The following is a 15,545-nucleotide window of genomic DNA, read 5'->3' as shown; positions in this document are numbered from 1 at the left end:
ACAAAAAAGACTATCACAAATAAAGCTTTCAGCCAGTAAGGCCTTCGTCAACAATAGATGACACACACACACACACACACACACACACACACACACACACACACACACACGAAAATGTAACTCACACACATGACTGCAGTCTCAGGCAATGGAAACCACACTGTGAGCAGCAACACCAGTGCATGATGGGAGTGGTGACTGCATGGGGGAAGGAGGCGGCTGGGGTGGGGGGGAGGGGGTGGGGGGGTGGGGAGGATAGTATGGTAAGCGTGGCAGACAGTGAAGTACTGCAAGTTAGAGGAGGGCAGGGGAGAGGCGGAGAGGGGGTAGTGGTAAAGGAGAGAAGTAAAAAGACTGGGTGTGATGGTGGAATGTCAGCTTTGTAGTAATCGAATGGGAACATAAAAGGGGCTGTGAGTAACTAATGTTGAGGCCATGATGGTTACAGAAACGTAGAATGTATTGCAGTGACAGTTCCCGCCTGTGCAATACAGAAAAGCTGGTGTTGGTGGGAAGGATCCACATGGCACAGTCTGTGAAGCAGTCATTGAAGTGAAGGATGTATGTTTGGCAAGCATCAACCTTCGTTAGTCACTATCCGTGCCATCCATCCCCTTCCCTGTTCCCATTACAGTACCACACAGCTGTTATTCCACCATCACACCCAGTCTTTTTACTTCTCTTCTTTTCCACTATTCTCCCACCCCCCTCCCTTCCTCTAACCTGTAGCATTTCACTGTTTGCCACCCCTACCATACTATCCCACCCCTCCCCACCCAAGCCTCCGCCTTACCCCACCCAGTCACCACTCCCATCTTGCACTGGTGCTGCAGCTCACAGTGCTGTTTCAGGTGCCTGAGACTGCAGTCGTGTGTGTGTGTGTGTGTGTGTGTGTGTGTAGCCTATTGCTGACCATGGCCTTACTGGTTGAAAGCTTTATTTGTGACAGTCTTTTTGTTGTGCCTATCTGTGACTCAGCATCTCCACTATATGGTGAGTAGCAACGTTCCTTTTCATAATATTGTTACGTTCCATTCTGGATTTTCCATTGTTTCATCCAGGTGCACATTACTGAGGAGTCAGTGTTTCAGATGATAAGTTACATCTCTCTGCTACAAATCACAAAAGGCTTCCTTGTGCTGCTCATTGTCCAACAGCACTCCACTCAGGTACACTTTCAATGAAGGTAGCTTCCTGTTAAATGATGCCATGAACATCACAGCAGCAATAAACAGTCTCTCTCTCTCTCTCACTCACTCACTCACACACACACACACACACACACACACACACACACAATAATTAAGTTGCAGCTTAACTGAAAGAAAAGAATTCTTCTTACAGATTACAAGGATATGACAACAAACTTGCATGAGGAACTGTACACTTCCTGAAACCATTTAAAGATGGTACAGATGAAACAGAAGACAAAAAGAACCTACAATCCAGTTAGTTGTTCTTTGGTTTCATACATAACAACAAATCTGCAGTGTCACAGACAACGACTGCAAGGGAATTTAATTACTGCAGCTACAAGCACTGTTTCATTATGCAAGGAAAGGATAGATTTGTAATTTACGAGCATAATTGGTGTATACTAGAGGTTATGCATTTCTTAACAGCAGGTACAAGGGATTAAAAATCAGACCTTGACTTTTCTACAAGAGAAGGTTGTAATTACTTCTACACACAAAATTGCTGCTTTCGTTTGGCCATCATTCTCGTATCTCAATATGTTTGACATAAATGAAAATCAGGAAATGCCCAGCAGTATATGACAACGTACAACATGCAGTCGTTAATGTAATCATTTTTGTATACTTAGTGCAATGTGTCTTATAGCGGAATGAAAGCATTATAATTTGCATATTATTTCATCAATATAAAACTCATTTTTTTCTGGCACGCTTTCATGATTTCCACATCAGTTCTGCTTTACTCCCCTCTCTTTTGTTTATTAAATAGAACCTTCAAGTGCAGTGTCATAACCAGCCAGAGAGAGAGAGAGAGAGAGAGAGAGAGAGAGAGAGAGAGAGAGAGAGAGAGAGAGAGAGAGAGAGAGTCTATTCAAGAAGTAGAAGAATTACAACTCTGTCACAGCAGATGAAGTGCATGTGTATATTTTAATGCACCTCGACAATGATGGCATCTTAATATGGTGGAGTAGATATGAAAAGGATCAATCAGGCTCAGCTACAGATGCAAGAGATATTTTATGTATCCCAGTAACAAGTGCAACTAGCAAATGGTGCTTTTGTACAACTGGTATGTTATTAACAAATCACCGGAGCCAATTAAATTCAGAAAGTGTCAGTAATCTAATGCTGATCAAAAGTATCTGTAAATTTTCTTCTCTTTCAAACAAGTGAAAGTGTGACAAGTTACAGCTGTAAATATATAATGTTCTTGGTACATTTTGTTTACAAAAACAATTGTCTCCCACATTTTAGGCATAGTACTTATTTAATAGGTACATAGCTTCCTATTAATGACAGACAGAATAAATCTTCTGTTTGGAAATGAGTTATCTTTTCCTGTGATTGTACTGAAATATCAGTCTATTTTCCATGTTCTGTATGAAGTTAAAGGAAAGGACAGAGAGAGAGAGAGAGAGAGAGAGAGAGAGAGAGAGAGAGAAGAAATAAATAAATAAGAGGGGGAGAGAACATCCATCTATGGAACATGTACATGACCGAGTCATACAGGGCCAGATACATGTGGCCCAGGTACCAATAAAGTAACTGAACCATAAAGGGTCAAACAGTGAGCCCTGCACTCTATATCTCATGTATATGTCTGCTATCACTGGAAGCTATGGCCATAATTCTGGCCGCAGCTGTTGGAGATAGCGGTCATGTGTGCATGATGGCAATGTGCCACTCAGTACTATAGTAAGAACACAAAAGTGCAATATTTTGTCAAGCCAACAGGGAACATGTACAATAATATCGATCAAGCCTTCCCCAAAACACAAAAATAAATCACAACCACGTTATCATCCACAAAATCATCAACCAATACAAAATTTTTAACGAAGAATCAAAATCTGTTAAAAATGTAGGAGGAGGCAGAGAAGAAGTGAATGGAAAAATATGGAAGAAAGCACTGAAAGAAACTTTCCTGGATTAGTATGAAACAAACTACTTACATTCATTTGAATCCAGTCCTTATAGACAGCTATGGCCTTGCGTATAGCAGGTGAATGAGTGAAATTGAGCATAAATGCTTGTCTGTAGACTTCATGCACAAAGTTAACATTTTCACGTGTACTATACAGCACTTCACGCACCAAGTTAATGGCTGCTGAGTTTGGATCTTCACTGAAAAAAATAAAATAAAGAAAATGCAGTGCAAAATAAAATTTCTTCAATGTATAAAATGAAATAAACATCTGTACAAGAAATAAGAAGTCTTTGGCTGACAACTAGCAACAAAATTAATATCAAATTTTGATTTCTTAGAAATTATTCACATACTAAATTTCAGACTATGGTGTAAATACACTTTTCTACACAACTGTGAGCCCAGTCTCAACTCATGAGTTTCTTCATCATAGGGCTTTTCTTTAGATTTCTGCAATTACTAATTTATTTCTTGTTCTCATAATAATGAGCCATGAAGTAATCATATTTGACAAGTGACACTATTTGTAAACAAAAGCACTCTTGGTAAGGCACACTCTGAAGTGTGTACACAAATGAATAAAATATTTTGAATCTGGTACTTTCCAGTAGTGGCAAGTGGTCATTTTTCCATCTTTCACTCACAGTACATCCCCCCCCCCCCCTCTTTCCAGTCTCACTTTCACTTCCATACATAAAAAAAGTAGATGTAAATGTGGATGTGGATGTAGATGTAGATGAAGAGGTAGATGTAGAGAACCTGAATTACCATTAACACCTGGCAAAAAACCATTCTATCAGTAACAGTAAAGACTCACTATCATACTCTGTTGCTACAAGTTTATCAGTATTTCCCTGCTGCTGCAGTTTCATGCGTTAGTAAACTTTCTTTCCTTATATTTTAATGCAATTTACTGCACTTGTTTCAAATCATGTCTATCTTTACCATTATTTTTTGAATGTTACCTTTCAACTTCAAAGGATGAGCATGTTTTGTTATGGCAAGCACTTTTATTTCCACTAATCCCACGGAATACTTGCTGAACTGTACACCATTCATCCCAAAAGTTCCAAGACTAATTTAATTGTGGCTTATAAATGATGCCAACTCAGTAACTACAGTGGCAGCTTGAACTAATAACTGTAAACAACAGATGTACATTTCAACAGCCGGTTGTGACCAGGCAGTATTACGTAGTGGGGCATGCAGTCCAAGTGTCATTGTGTCACAGACCACAATGGAGCGTCATCTCTTAATCCAGTCGAAGCAATGGAAATTCCATGTTGAAATATAAATATTTTCCTAATATTGCCTAAATCAAGCTCAAAACCCACAATTTCACACAGTTGTCTTACCCCAAAAGTACTCAGCCAGTTTCAGTTGTTAGCACACCAACTTTATGCGTACTTTGAAATCTTAATAAGATGTGCTACTACTCATAACCATCATAAATCATCATGGCACAAACCAACCTATCCATTTCACTGAAAAACAAAAGTAGATATAGCATATCATAATTTCATAGTGTAGAACATGGCAAAACAACCAACAAGCAATTCTATACTTGTTTATTCAGTTTTGTCATTTTCTTCTTTACAAAATTTTGTTTTCAAGTTAAACAGAGAGGCTGGCTTATGCCATGATGATTTATGATGGTTATGACTTGACCACACCTGATTTCAACGAACAACAGAAGGTTGTCTGTCAATGACTGAAAGTGACTGTATAATAAATTTTGGAATAATAAAGCTATGTGCACTCAAGATCTCAACACATTAAAATATCAACATCATTTCACCTTGACACATTCTGCTGTTGAAATTTCACACTGTCAAAACAACAGTCTGGGTGCTGTATGAAGTTAAAATACAGTTTTATGAATATTTTGTTTGAAGAAACATCAATTTGACAACTATTCATGTAAATGGTGAAAATAGGAACCACTGCGGCACATTTTATTGGAATGCAAGGTTTTTTTTTACTAATAAACTGCATATCAGTACTTATTATGAAAATAAAATATCTTATTCCATTTGCAATTTTTTTCATGGTATTTCCAATTACGTAATTACATCCAGCATTCTAAAAGCAGGGTGGAAAATGTCTGTGCAAAAAACATACCCATGGATTTAATTATTACACAGATTGTTAGAAAGAAGATTTTTTCAATGACGTTTGTATAAAGTGCTTTATGTGAGGAAACAAAAGAACGTCACATCACGCACTTGCCAGTTCACATTGTAGCAATGAGCAGAATTGGCAACACACTGCAATCTGGAATGAATGCACTAACAGTAACTAGCAAGTATCCAATAAGGTGCTTTGCTTAACTGAAATTAAATCTGATTCGTGGAGAAAACCATAGCAGGGTATTTTTTCCAAAGTAGTAATAAATAAAAAATTGCTCCTAATGGCTTACATACATATAAACATTTATATAACATGGTTGATATTGATTATGTACAGTTATAAGATAAATAAGATATAAATTTAAATTGTACTTACGTAACTGTGTGTCCACCTTCTGCCTGGGAAAATGCTGATGAATGATTTGAATCTGATAATGGCGACACAGCAGACTGTGCTTCATGGTTCGAGCCTGCCTGACTCACACTGACACGTCTGAGCTCTGTCCCTGGTGAACGGTCTGTTTCCTCATTCGGTGAGACACTATAAATAAAACAACTCTATACCTCCAATTGTGCAAAGATCTGATATTTCTTTGGGAGGTGTTCATACATAGTTATCCCAATTTCAGTACTCAACATGTATAATAAATTTATCAATTCTGACACAGAGAGCATCTGAAGAGAAATTCCTGACTCAGTTCAACAGAATCTCTAACAGATTTAAAAGTAATTTTAGGACTGAATCCACAAAAAGAGGATTATTTACTCCTCTCAACACAAGCAAAGTACTTGAGAAACCTAGTAGTAGCAAAAGATTGAATTTTAATTTTTTGCATTCCTATTTAAGAAAAATTCTATGTATTGTAGATAGAGAAATTACAGTATTCTGATACTGTAGCCGAACAGAAGCACCAGGACCTTACAGCTGTGTGTGCACTTATGTTTCCATGTATTGTAAAAAAGAATGGAAGTTTGAAGTCAGAACCATACACAGTACGTTTTCCATGGTGCAGATAATACATATTTTAAACATACAATGCAAGCTTTCACGGACAGTACTCGACTTCTTGGTGATTTGTTTTAAGGGCATTAGACCATGGTCCTGGGCATATTCCGATGCCTCACATTTTGTCTTCTATGATAGAAACGTTTTCAGAGGGAATAACAACTCAGAAAGGTTGTTTGAGTTTGTAACTGCTTCCCGACTTGTTATACCCTCCGATGTTTCCAACAGTGGAAGACAAAATTTAGGCAGAGAAATATGCCCAATGCCCATAAAACAAATATCATGAGAAACATATTTTAAAGTTTCATTTACCTTTCTTTGAGGAGGACAGATATTTAGTAGTCAACATGAACATCTTGCCAATGTCCAAATTCATTTAAGAATGAAGTAGTATCTGGCTCTTATACTTGTAAACTGATTGGGTGCACATCATACAAAAAAGATAAATAAATAAACTAGAATAAAACAAAATTTATACATCCCTTAGACCACAGTCCAATCACCGAGTCCCAACACAAAAGATAAAACAGGGAGCAGGGAAAAAGGTATCCTTTATTCTATACACTGCAGCACCAGTCCAATATTTATTACCTACAACTCTGGCTTCACCCCCTGCTGTTAAATCACAGCTGATCAAAATTATTCTTCAAGGGCTTTTCTGATGATATGGCATACAAACATTATATTTATTAGCTAATTCATATGTCACTGATCAAGGAGGCAGTGTGGTTGACCTACTGGATTTGCAACTGAGAGGAGCATGGTTCAAATCTCCATCCAGCCAAGCAGATTTTGGTTTTCTTTGATTTCTCCTGTATGCTTATCTAATATAAGCTCGTACTTTGTCTTTAATGAACTAATCGCCAACTGGTCATTAAATCATCTTCCCTTCTTTCTTCCTCCCTAAATCATACCTATACTGTTCTGTAAATTGCAGTATCCATAATGTTCACGGTACCTATTTCCTCCTGTCTTCCCAAAGCTAAAATAAAAGCAAGTGTCCATTCAGCAATGACAGATAAAAGTTACGTCTAATTTTTTGTTGCTTCATTTCCAGTACTCTGACCAACTTTTCTTTCAGTACATGTGGAAGTGTCGTAGTAGTAACTGTGCAGGATGGGGTAAAATATTTTGAAGTACTACATACCCAAATGCAAAGATAAACTGCAGATTGGTAAGTGACAACAGTTCTTACTCAGACTGGTGAATATTTAATTCAGCACTGAAAAAGTCATTCGGAATGCAAATGTAATGTTTCATATTGCAAGTGCCTTACGAAATATCTCCATTCCTGGAATTCAGGAAAAGAATGTAGAGCTTTAACAGATACTGTTTGCTTCTACAGTTAAGCTTTCAACATAAGATCATTTGATTATTAGAACTGATTGCAAAAATAAGACTGATCCTGATGGCTGGCTTCAAAGTTTAAGAATATTTTCAGATCACTAAAAAGACTGACACTATTATGTGAAATAATTTGCATTAAAGTAAGGAAAAGAGAAAAAACACATATATAACGTGTATTACCGGAGTTACATGTTGCAAGCAATGTTCACAGATATAAAGTCAGTTGGGTGGCTGTGCCTAACTCTACACTGTACTAAAATGGGGAAGACATTTGACCACCAAGAGAGGCAAATATAGTCTCTGTGTTGTTATGTACACAAGCATTAAAAATAACTTAAGTGTTAAAATATGTGATAAAATCAGAGAGAGAGAGAGAGAGAGAGAGAGAGAGAGAGAGATTGTAAACTGGTGAAAGTGGTGCACAGGATAAAATTGCAATACAAAAGACATATTTCTTTGTTTTACATTTAACCATAAAATTACAAAAATATTAAATGAAGAAATACATCTTATTAAAAGACTGCAAATCAAAACATGCAAAAAGGAAACGTAGCCTTGCAGTATCTTATTTCAAGGTCAATAGCACCATCAGGATCACCTGCTTCTGGTGGATTATTGGTTCCCATTTCCATATTCAGTATCTGCTGAGCTGTGACAAAATGCAGTGGGGCTAGGAGGAAGTGACTTTGCTGTGTCTTCAGTTCTCACAAGGAATGCAAACAAAATTCACTGTCTCATCTTTCTTTATGGCAGTCACCTTCACCACAACAAGCACCTCCTAGTGGTCAATCATCTTCTACCATTTAATTGTAGAACACAGGCAGGCACAGTAGTCTAATGGGCATTGCTTCCCTGCACACGTAACATGTTAGTATAGCTGTAAAGATTGTTCAGAGATTGTTTTCTCTTTTGTTTAATCCAAATTATTTCATTTAATAGTGATAGATCTGAATATGATTTCTACCGTGAAATAATTCATCATAATAATTATATTTCAGGAATAAGGATAACAATTAAACTCAAGACATAACATTCTGATCATATACTTCGCTTCTTAGAAGCTTCTGAAGATATATGTTATTTCCAGATACGATCTTGGGTGTAGCTCATTTTTAGTTATTTTACACTACCTGTTTGGACTGTAGCAGTAAAGTCCCAAGAAAAACACCAAGAACTGCAACAGAGCTGAATTACAGTGGTCACATTCTTTTTTATGTGTGTAAGCAGCTTTTGTCATCACCATATTAATCTTTAGGTACATTCCTTTTAAAATACTGTATTGCAAAAACTGACTGTATATGTCTGCAATCACTCATATCTTCAACCTCCACTACCTATTTTTAAAGTGATCTCACCATAAAACATTTTAGTGTCAGGGATATGACCACTACAGGAAAATACTATGTAGTGGATACACAACTTTTAAGATGCTCAGCACTAGCCTACATCAATATGCATCTAATACTCAGTGTCTTTACTGACTTTCTTATTAACTGTGTATCAACACCCATTTCTTCAGTAACCAAAACCCACACAACTAGTTTACAACAGTTTCAATTTAACAAAAATTTTCTGGTGTGATTAGCAACTTTATGTAGTTTGGTATTAACATAAACAAGTGTGATGCAGGTAAAGTTGATTTCATTACAAAACTGGTACACCTGGAATACAATCTCATACTCATTTAACAACAAGATTAGAAGGCTTGTATTATACCTGCTGGATGGAGCTGGGACAAATGTGTGTTCACTTCCTTTTTTTGTGATATGTGTAAAAATGGCAACCCATCTGATCACAGCAACACGGCACGCAATGAAAGGGTCAGTTCGTTTTTTACCATCAGCTGTCTCCACAGGAGCAGGACACGCACGTTTCTTCAAGGGTACTTCTGTTAAAAGTAATCAGTATTAACATTATATACCCATAAAACATACTGTTCTTGAATATACTGTGTGGAAAAATTACAAGGCACATAAATTCACAGCTGTTAATCTGTCACTAGCTGCTAATAACAAGTTCTAAGGGCTCGTAACATAGATAATTATCATGTTTAAAAATTACCTCAAACATAGTTACATACATGGAAAAAGATAAAAACTTCTGATCTATTAATTTAGCAAGTTTGCCCACACAAGAAGTATAATAATTTGTGTTAGATCAGTCAAACTGATTACTGCAGTAAACTTTTTTTTTGTAAATTTCGTGTCAGAAGACCTGCAGTCAGTCATATTAAAGTGAAAAAATTATTATCTTTTAGACAAAAGTATTTTGTCTGGATAAAGAATACAAGACTACTGAAGAGGAGAGCTCTTTAGTCCAAAAGAACATAATTTTTCACATGAAAAAAGTTGCTTAATTAGACCACAAAAAATTACTAGTACAGATGAGCACTATAACTTTTCTGTTGATGGTTTATTATAGATTTTTTACTGACTTTTGAACCTAGACCCCTACCTTCAGGGCCAGTGTGCTATCAATTGTCCCATCCAAACACTCCTCATGGACCAATTCAAAATTTCAACCTGTCACCGATTTGTCTTTATACTTTTCATACTTACATCTATAACCATTATGTGCTTGTTTTATATCTCCTACCGAGTCTAACAAGTCCAACACAGAGTTCAATTCCTGGTCTTTTAAGTCCCACAGCTCAGTAAATATAGTTGTGACTTCTTGGAGTACTTGAAAGGTATAATTTGTGTGACATATTGTTACTAGTGTTCCAGTTATTGCAATGTAAACTGCACTCTAACTGATTCCCTGTGTATCCTGTCAGATGGCAGCTTAGTCCCAAGAAGATGAATCTGATGAAGCACACTTATTTGCAGTCACACTCGCCTGTGATAAAAACCAGAATGAAATATCCATAACATTCCTAATTTATTTTCATAACTGGTTTGAGATGCCGAAATGAGATTATGGCAAATGATAGCACACAAAGATATCGTTATTATGCAAAACTTCATTATCTATCATGTTATTATTCCACTAACTACAAACTTTCTTGATGAAAGAATGTAATTTTTAAGGGCCACTGATGGTGAAATGAAAAAATGCTGTGGGTTTTGAAACAACACAAGTGGAGATGGTTGGTTGGTTTAAATGGGGGGAAGAGGAAGGGACCAAACTACGATGTCATCGGTCCCTTTTTCCGAATAAAACAATGCCACAAGGGTGAGAATGAAACAAATGAGACTTACAACACAAAACAGAATGAAAGGAAAAACCACAACAACGACAGATGGGCAACAAACACATAAATCGACAAAAGGGGACAAGAAAACCACAATGACGCAAGAAACAGGTAGAAGAGATTAAAATAAGAAAGCAGGTTACCATGGCTGGATGACCATGAGAATAAAAAGGAGAAGCCAGCCACTCTGCAACACGTTAGAACATCCACCCTAAAAGCACTAGGGTGGAGGACACAGAGAGGCAAAGGAAATGCGCTAAAACTTAGAACAAATGATAAAACCCACCCTCATGAATAAAATGTAAAAATAAAGCTGCTGTCACCCAACAGTGGAGGTAGGGTGCCGGGAAAGTTGAAAGTCCGCTGCAGAGCAGCTAAAAGTGGGCATTCCAGCAAGAGGCAGTCGACCGTCATTTGTGAGCCACAGCAGCACTGAGGTGGGTCCTCATGACGGAGGAGGTAACCGTGCGTTAGCCACGTATTGCCAATGCGGAGGCGGCAGATGACAACTGATTCCCTGTGAGAGGACTGCATGGAAGACTTCCACACATTCGTAGTCTCCTTAATGACACGCAGTTCGTTGTGCATACTGTTAGGCCATTCCGTCTCCCAAAGCCAAAAAACCATGTGGCGTAAGAGAGAACGCAGGTCAGTTTCGGAGATGCCCATCTCCAGAAGAGGTTTCCACGTAGCCTGTTTGGCCAGCCTGTCGGCAAATTCATTGCCTGGGATTCCGACATGTCCTGTGGTCCACACAAACACCACTAAATGACGGGACTGTTCCAGGGCATAGATGAACTCCTGAATGGATGCTACAAAAGGATGGCGAGGTTAGCACTGGTCGATAGCTTATATGCTGATCAAGGAGTCAGTACACGGGAGAAATGACTCACCAGGGCATGAGCGGATGTGCTCAAGAGCACGAAATATGGCTGCCAGCTCTGCAGTGAAAACACTGCAGCCATTTGGCAAGGAGTGCTGTTCAATATGTCCTCCACGAGCATATGCAAAGCCTACGTGGCCATCAATCATCGAGCCGCCGGTGTAAACCACTTCATGGCACCGGTACCTGTCGAGAATCAAGACGAAGTGATAGTAGAGAGCTGCAGGGTTAACGGAGTACTTAGGGCCCTGCGAAAGGTCCAGAAGAATCTGTGGCCTAGATGTAGACCATGGAGATGTACGTGAATGGACCTCAAGGAGAGGTGGTAACGGGAAGAATTCCAGTTGAGACAGAAGGGACCAGACACAAACTGCAATTGGAAGCCCTGACCTGGGCCGCCGTTGCGGGAGTTGAACCACCATGGTTGGGAAAAGGAGACAGTAATTCAGATGTGAAGGAGAACTATGAACGTGGGCAACGTAACTGGCAAGCAGTTGTGCATGCCTAGACTTCAACGGATGAACCAGGACACTGGTCACTGGACTCTTTCTAAAAGCTCCCGTCGCTAGGCGAACGCCACAGTAGTGCACTGGGTCGAGTAAATGCAATGCTGAGGGAGCCGGTGAACCATAAACCAGACTCCCATAGTCAATGCAGGATTGAATAAGGGCTCTGTACAGCTGTAGCAGCACAGAGCAATCTGCAATCCAGCTGGTGTTTCTCAGGCACTGGATGTTGTTGAGGTGCTGCCAGCACTTCCGCTTAAGCTGACAAAGGTCAGGTAGCCAAGTCAATCAGGCGTCATAAACCAGTCCTAGGAATCGAGATGTCTCCACTATAGTGAGTGGGTCATAATTAAGGTAAAGTTCTGGTTCTGGATGCACGGTGCGACGCTGACAGAAATGCACGACACACAACTTGGCGGCTGAAAACTGGAAGTCGTGGGTTAGAGCCCATGACTGCGCCTTGTGAATGGCTCCCTGTAGACACTGCTCAACAACACCAGTACTGGAGGAGCAGTAAGAAATGCAGAAGTCATCCGCATACAGAGAAGATGAGGCCGATGGCCCTAAAGCTGCTGCCAACCCGATAATAGCCACTAAAAATAGAGACACACTCAATACGGAGCCCTGAGGAACACCATTCTCCTGAATACGGGGGAAAGTATGGGAGGCACCAACTTGAACACTGAAAGTACAGAGCGAGAGGAAGTTTTGGATAAAAATTGGAAGCGGACCCTGGAAACCCCACTCATACAATGTGGCAAGCATGTGATGTCACCAGGTTGTGTTGTATGCTTTACGTAAGACAAAAAAGATGGTAACCAAATGTTGGCATCTGAAAAAGGCTGTTTGGATGGCAGACTTAAGGGACACAAGATTATCAGTGGTAGAGCGACCCCAACGGAAGGTGCCCTGACATGGAGCCAGTAGGTCACGTAAGTCCAGGACCCAGCCCAACCGCCGACACAGTATACGTTCCAGCAGCTTACAAAGAAAGTTGGTGAGGCTGATGGGCTGGTAGCTATCCACATCAAGTGGGGTTTGACCAGGTCTGAGCACTGGAATGATGGTGCTCTCCCGCCACTGGGATGGAAAGACGCCATCGCACCAGATTCGGTTGAAGATGACAAGGAGATGTCACTTTTAGTCAGACGAGAGATGTTTAATCATCTGACTGTGGATCTGATCCGGCCCAGGAGCTGTGTCGGGGCAACGTGCAAGGGCGCTGAGGAAATGCCCCCTCTGTAAATGGGGCCTTATAGGGTTGACTGTGGTGTGTAGCGAATGAGAGGACTTTACTTTCCATCCGGCATTTGAAGGTGCGAAAGGCTGGGGAGTAGTTCTCCGATGCAAAGGCTCGAGCATAGTGCTCAGCAAAGTGCTCGGAAATTGTGTTTGCGTTGGTAGATAACACACCATTGATGTTAATGCCAGGGACACCTGTTAGACCTGATACCCAAAAAGACATCTTATCTTCATCCAGACATGGGAAGGTCACGTATGGCACCCAATGGTTGACACATACCTCTCCCAACACTCCTGCTTCCATCGTTTTACAAGCTGGCGAACACATGCAGGGAGCCGCTTAAAGGCTATTAGGTGCTCTGGGGAAGGGTGCCGCTTATGTCATTGTAGAGTTTGGCAACACTCTTTAATTGCCTCAGCAACTTCCGGCGACCACCAAGGGACTGTCTTTCGTCAGGGGCACCCCAAAGAACGAGGGGACACATTTTCTTCCGCAGAAACGATCGTTGTAGTGACCTGCTCAACAACAACATCAATGGCACCATTTGGGGGAGATTCAGTGGTGACATCAGGATGAAGGCTTCCCAGTCTGCCTTGTTTAAAGTCCATCTGGATAGGCTTCCGCAGACATGACGTCGGGGGAGTGACAGGAAGGTAGGGAAGTGATGATTACCACACATGTCATCATGTGCTCTCCAGTGGATATATGGGAGAAGGCCAGGGCTGTAAACTGAGAGATCAATGGCTGAATATGTGCCATGTGCCACACTGAAATGTATGGGGGCACTGGTATTTGAGAGGCAGAGGTCGAGTTGTGACAGTAAATTTTTGACCTCCCTACCTCGGCCAGTAAGCATGGCACCACCCCACAAGGGTTTATGTGCGTTAAGATCTCCCGAAAGTAGGAAAGGTTTAGGGAGTTGATCAATCAGTGCAGCCACTGCATTCAGGGGTACTGCACCATCTGGAGGAAGATATACATTGCAGACAATCATTTCCTGTGCCATCCTTATCCTGACAGCCACAGCTTCAAGAAGGGTTTGAAGGGGCACAGGTTCACTACATACGGAGTTTATGACGTAGACGCAAACTCCACCTGGCACTCTATTATAGCCCCTAAGGTTCCTATAATATACCTCATGGCTGCGGAGAGCATGGGTCCGCATTGCCGGAAACCAGGTTTCCTAGAGAGCAATGCAGAAAGCAGGTGTAAAGCTTAGCAGTTGCCATAGCTCAGCCAGATGGTGGAAAAAAACGCCGCAATTCCACTGGAGGATTACGTGATTGTCAGGCTGGGAAGGCATGAAACACTCAATGAGGCAGTCTATGCCTCAGGTTCACCTGCTGCCACCAGATGAGTACTTGTGCGATCGACATCCATTGAGTCTGAGGGCCCAGCAAGATCTAGGTCCTAAGCGGATGCCAGAATCTCCATCTCATCCTCAGACACAGGGCTTGTAGGTAGTGGTGGTGTGGGTGCCACTGCAGTGCCTTGGTTCTTAGGGGTCTTTTACTTTTTACATTTCTCTCGCTGCCCCTTAGGTTTGTTCGGCTGGGAGGGCTTCACCGATTCAGTCTCAGGGACTGAGGAGGACCATGAAGCCCTACAACCAGCTACCTGTCGTTGCTTCAACCACTGGTGGGTGTCAACTTTGCCACTGGTAGGAACCTGGGAAGGGAGTGACCCAAGGGATCCGTTCCTGGAGAGAGGAGCCGAAGAAGACTTACACTTCTCCGGCTGTGAAGTGGCGACTGATGTCCCCGATGGTTGGGGAGGGGGAGGGGGAGGGTGTTGCTCCTGAAGTAGGTTGTGCAAGAGCGACAGGAAGAGAAGTGCCCCCCACCATCAAGGAGGCAAGTGGAGTCTGACGGCTGAGAGCCAACTGTACACGGTGGAATGGAAGAGGGTAGAACCATTGTCATAGCGGCGGCGTAGGTTGACGTCGTATGCACAGGATGTAGCCTCTCATATTTTCTCTTAGCCTCAATGTAGGTCAGTCGGTCCAGGGTCTTATATTCTATTATTTTTCTTTCTTTCTGGAGAACCCTGCAGTCTCTCGAGCAAGGCAAATGGTGCTATCCGCAGTTGACACAGATGGGAGGCGGGGCACTGGGA

The 15,545-nt window shown here is 41.0% G+C and overlaps 1 protein-coding gene across 1 annotated transcript in view; it reads right to left on the bottom strand.

The window, feature by feature from the left end:
* LOC126164502 (probable Rho GTPase-activating protein CG5521) overlaps positions 1-15,545 on the bottom strand; it is a 289,412-nt gene that overhangs the window by 211,285 nt on the left and 62,582 nt on the right. The window contains exons 8-10 of the mRNA XM_049920250.1: positions 9,322-9,493; positions 5,629-5,793; positions 3,149-3,320 (exon numbers count right to left, since the gene is read on the bottom strand). Coding sequence (XP_049776207.1) covers positions 3,149-3,320; positions 5,629-5,793; positions 9,322-9,493 — 509 coding nt within the window. The remainder of the gene's footprint in view (positions 1-3,148; positions 3,321-5,628; positions 5,794-9,321; positions 9,494-15,545) is intronic.

The sequence above is a fragment of the Schistocerca cancellata genome, chromosome 1, assembly GCF_023864275.1.
Source record: "Schistocerca cancellata isolate TAMUIC-IGC-003103 chromosome 1, iqSchCanc2.1, whole genome shotgun sequence".
Taxonomy (NCBI): Eukaryota; Metazoa; Arthropoda; class Insecta; order Orthoptera; family Acrididae; genus Schistocerca; species Schistocerca cancellata.
This window is presented reverse-complemented; position numbering and strand designations above follow the sequence as displayed.